Source organism: Aureococcus anophagefferens, assembly GCF_000186865.1.
Source record: "Aureococcus anophagefferens unplaced genomic scaffold AURANscaffold_816, whole genome shotgun sequence".
Classification (NCBI taxonomy): domain Eukaryota; class Pelagophyceae; order Pelagomonadales; family Pelagomonadaceae; genus Aureococcus; species Aureococcus anophagefferens.
This window is the reverse complement of record NW_008706103.1, coordinates 1-4,279: the sequence shown is the minus strand read 5'-3', so window position 1 is coordinate 4,279 and position 4,279 is coordinate 1. Positions and strand designations below refer to the sequence as shown.

General features: G+C 68.2%; 2 protein-coding genes across 2 annotated transcripts; one reads left to right on the top strand and one right to left on the bottom strand.

The window, feature by feature from the left end:
• Positions 1-547: 547 nt before the first annotated feature.
• Positions 548-1,518, bottom strand: AURANDRAFT_15939 (hypothetical protein; the record flags this gene model as incomplete). The annotated part of the gene is made up of 2 exons (XM_009044790.1): positions 548-1,330; positions 1,402-1,518. Coding segments are annotated over 2 exons (900 nt in total), but the record flags the coding sequence as incomplete, so codon positions are not given.
• A 2,114-nt stretch (positions 1,519-3,632) lies between these two features.
• On the top strand, positions 3,633-3,983 carry AURANDRAFT_18174 (hypothetical protein; the record flags this gene model as incomplete). Its single annotated transcript, XM_009044791.1, has 2 exons — positions 3,633-3,748; positions 3,833-3,983. Coding segments are annotated over 2 exons (267 nt in total), but the record flags the coding sequence as incomplete, so codon positions are not given.
• Between the last annotated feature and the right edge of the window lie 296 nt (positions 3,984-4,279).

The window sequence follows — 4,279 nt, the reverse complement described above, 5'->3', positions numbered from 1 at the left end:
CTCCTGCGCCGCGTGCTGCCCCCGACGGGCTGCCCGCCGACGCTGCCGGAGCAGAAGGTCAACGAGGGCAAGCTCCGCGTCCGGGAGACGCCCCTGACCGCCGGGGAGCGCCGCGCCATCGCGGCGCTCAACGGCTGGGACTCGCGGCTCTACGCCGACGCCGTGGCGCTGAGCGACGCGCGGGAGCGCGGGCCGCCGCCGTGCCCGGCGCCCGAGGCCGCCAACTGCACCGTGGGCACGCACCCGGACGAGCCGAACCTGCTCGACGGCGAGAACATCATGCGCGGCTGCCACCGCTTCTGGCGGCCCTGCGGCGGGAATTCGAAGAAGCCGCCGCCGCCGGCGGCGACCGCGCGCGCGGTGCCGCTCTCGTCCGTCGCGCTGTCGAACCCCGCGCGGCCGCCCCCGCTGGCCCCGCCGCGGCCGGGCTAGGGGACGATCGGAGCTCGGTTACGCGGGCGCCGCCCTACTTTTTCTTCCCCTTCTTGCCCCCCTTCTTCTGGACGCCGCCGCGGATTTTGCAGTGCTGCGCGTCGAGCGTGGCGATGAGCTCCGGCGGGAGCTTGCAGACCTGCTTCTTCGCCGCGCGGAGGTCGAGCTCGCGGAGGTTCGCCCAGGCGACGGCCGTGTTCGGCAGCGACTTGAGGCCCGGGCACTTCTTCGCCTGGAGCTCCTGCAGGTTCACGAGGTCGCCGCTGCTGCTCGGGAGGTTCGCGAACTTGCCGCAGTTGTTGATGTAGAGCTCGCTCAGGGACTGGCAGGACGCGATGGCGTCCGGCAGCGTCCGCAAGTTGTTCGACGACAGCGTGAGCCGCGTGCACTTGGTCAGCGAGCCGATCTGCTCCGGGAGCGCGTCGAGCTTGTTCTTGTAGAGGTGGAGCTCCTCGACCTCCGTGAGGTGGGCCAGCACCTCGGCGGGCACGTCGGCGATGCGGTTGTTGCCGAGGTGGAGCTTCTTGAGCTCGCGGCAGGCCGACAGCGCCGGGGGCACGTGGCTCAGGTGGTTCGTGCGGACGTCGAGCTCGCGGAGCTTCGTGAGGAACGACACCTCGTCGGGGAGCACGGCGATCTCGTTCGTGCCCAGGTAGAGCGTCTCGCACTCCGTCCAGTGGCGCATGGCCGGGCCGGGCAGCGCACCGAGCTTGTTGTTCCGGAGGTTGAGGTACGTGAGCCCCGTCCACGCCGCGCTGCTCTCGGGCAGCGCCTTGAGCTCGTTCTTCGCCGCGGAGAAGCGCTTCATGAGCTTCCAGTCGCCGACGTTCTCCGGGAGCTCCGTGAGCTGGTTCCCGTCCAGCGCCAGGTCCTCGAGCGCGACCATCTTCGTACATCTCTCCGACAGGGGCCCGTTGAAGAAGTTGTCGCCTTCCGGAGCACGTTGAGCTCCTCGATCATGGAGAAGACGTGGTCGCTGCCGAAGAGCTGGTTCCGGCTCAGGTCGAGCTCCGTGAGCTTCCGCAGCTCGGGCACGGTCCGCAGCTCCTCGGGCACGAAGCCCAGGTTGCTCCGGCTCAGGTCCAGCGTCTCCTTGCCCTGGACGACGGCGCGCCGGATCTTGAAGAAGACGCACTCGAGGCGGATGGCGTCGGCGCGCTCGCTGCGCACGGCGGCGTCGCCGAGGCGCGGGCACATGCAGCGCTCGCGCTCGCGGATGATCGTCCGCGTCGTCACGACCTCGGGGCCCACGGGGCCCTTGCCCTTGCCCTTGCCCTTCTTGCCCTTGCCCTTGGCCATGGTCGCGCCGGGGCGACGCCCGCGCCGAGTCTAGCGCGTCGGCCGGGCTCCCGGAGCGCCCTCAATAACGCAAAGGCTGTGGTATCGGACGTATCTGGGCAAATGAAGCACGGCAACTCCACTTCAGCACCGGCCTTCTGCTTGCCGCTCACCCTCGCTTCAGCCCCGGCCAGATCTCGCGGCCTCGCGGCCATTTTGGCCGGCTCCTCGCGAGCTCGGCTTGGCGCGTCGTTCGCGGCCTGGCCGCCGACCCTGTAGCCCTTGCCCCGCGCCTAGCCTCGCATGGTCATAGAGAGGCCGCCCGACGCAAAAATCCGTCCGTGAAACGCTGTCGGGGGCGGCGCACGCGAACGGTCGGAATCGACGCACTCCTCCTGTGGCGGTGCTTGCGGCGCGGTCCCACCGGCGCCGCGGCAGCGGCAGCTCCAGGAAGCTCAGGACGCGCGAAGAGGTCCTAGACGGTGCCTCTGACGAAGCGTCGCGACGTCGGGCGCGTCGCACGGGTTCGGGGGTGCGGAAAGCCGCTCGGCGGCGCCAGATGCGAGATCCGCTACGACTTCGCCTGCGCGCACACTTCGCCGCGAAGACGCTCCACGAGTGTTTGTAGACGCACGTCGGACGTCGCCCAATGCCTCGGAACGATTCCAGCTGCTGCGACACCCGTCATCGGCCACTAGCACAGCTTCTACTCCCAGTCCAGCAAATCCGCATGCACTGCTTTGACGCCCAGCGCACGAGATGGCGCTGCGAATGGAGCTCGGGCGCGCTCCAGCTTCCTCCACGGGACACACTCGCCCGATTGCGACCGCTCTACGGCTCGCAGGACTGAACCTGTCGCCGCGACCGCGAACCACAGCCTCGTGTCCTGCGGGCCTCTACCCCTAGCCGTCGCCACCGGTGCTCAAAAGCGCGCGATGGGATGTTTAAGTGTTTTACGGCCCCTTCGCGGGCGAGAAGCGGCGCGCAGCGCTGGCCACGGTCAGCAAAATCACCCGATGCGAGTCGTCCTGGCGGTGGCTGGACGGCTACTGGTCTGGGCGACAATTTGGCCACGCCGTCCGCTGCGGAAACGACGTCGACGAAGGTGATCAACGGGTCGCACGGGGTCGGCACATCAACCGAAGCATTCGCTGAGACCGTCACGAGTTGCAGGACGCGGATCGTTGCTGCGAGCCGTGGTCGAGATCTTGTGCGGCGCCGAGATCTCGGAAGACGTCACAGAGGCGTTCTCGGTGCCCACAGCGGAATCCACGCTGCAGAGAGCCGTTGCCCGTCTGTGCGAACGCCGCGAAGCAGTCGGCGCGCCTCGCGAGCACCGTATCGACCAACGAGCACTTGGTCGCCGGCGCCGCGTTTCACCGACAATCCCGAGCGAGTGATAGCTCCGTCGGAATCGTCGTCCGGGGCGTCAGAGAAGTTTGGCACCTCGAGGGGACCCCACTAGTGGACTCCGAAGCGCCTCAACCCACACCTGATCGTCGATCGTGCAAAATGAGAGCGCATCGCGGCGAGTTGAGGCCGAAAAAGACGCAAATCCGACCGCCTCGTTCTCGCGGACGAGCGCGCGCAATGAGACTGCGCGTTGCAGCATTCGGACAGGGTCTCGTGCGAACCCGTAGAGCCAAGCCGCGCTCAAAACGATGCGATTTCGGCCGAGAACAAGCCCATACGCGCTGGCCGAAGCCGGCAGTGACGCCGAAGCGGCTGTGAGCGGCAAGCCTTCTGCTTCGCGCCCAAGCTGCGGCGAGCTCGACTGCCGCCTCGAGTGCCGACCGCCGCCACCGCGACGAATGCAAACGCTCACCATGGCCTTGCTGCTCGCCGCTCGGTCCGCGCGCTGCTTCGTCGCGCGCGCGCCGGCGGTGCGGCCGCCGAGCGCGCGCGCCATGTCGTCGAGCGGATCCTACGACATGGAGGGCACCATCAGCAAGATCGGCGAGGTGCAGACCTTCGAGAGCGGCTTCGCCAAGATCGAGTTCGTCGTCACGACGGAGGAGATGTACCCGCAGGAGGTCAAGTTCGCACCGCGCCCGCGTCCGGCCGCGCGCGTCTTTCGCCGCGGCTTTCGCCGCGGCGGCGAAACCAGGGCCGCCGCCGCGAGCGCTTTCCCCCCGCCGCAGGATCTCTTCAAGGACAAGATCGGCCTGCTCGATTCCTACGCCGTCGACGACAGGGTCTGCGTGTCCTTCAACATCCGCGGCAACGAGTGGCAGGGCCGCCACTACGTGAACCTGCAGGCGTGGCGGCTCCAGAACCTCGCGGCCGGCGGCGGCGACGGCTACGCGAGCCCGCCCGTCGCGTCGTCGGGCGGCGCGAGCGCGAGCCCCTTCGACGCGCCCTTCAGCTCCTTCACCGCGGACCCGCCCGCGGACGGCGGCGCCGCGCCGAAGAAGGACGACGTGCCCTTCTAGGCTCGTAAAAAGCAAAAAGCCCGTGCTCTTCTAGAGGCGCTATACCTGCTGTTCGACCCCAATCGAAATTTTGCCGATCTCGCGATCGGGGCCTTAGCGAAGGGCAACATCCCATCAACAAAACTTCAAGCTTCGCA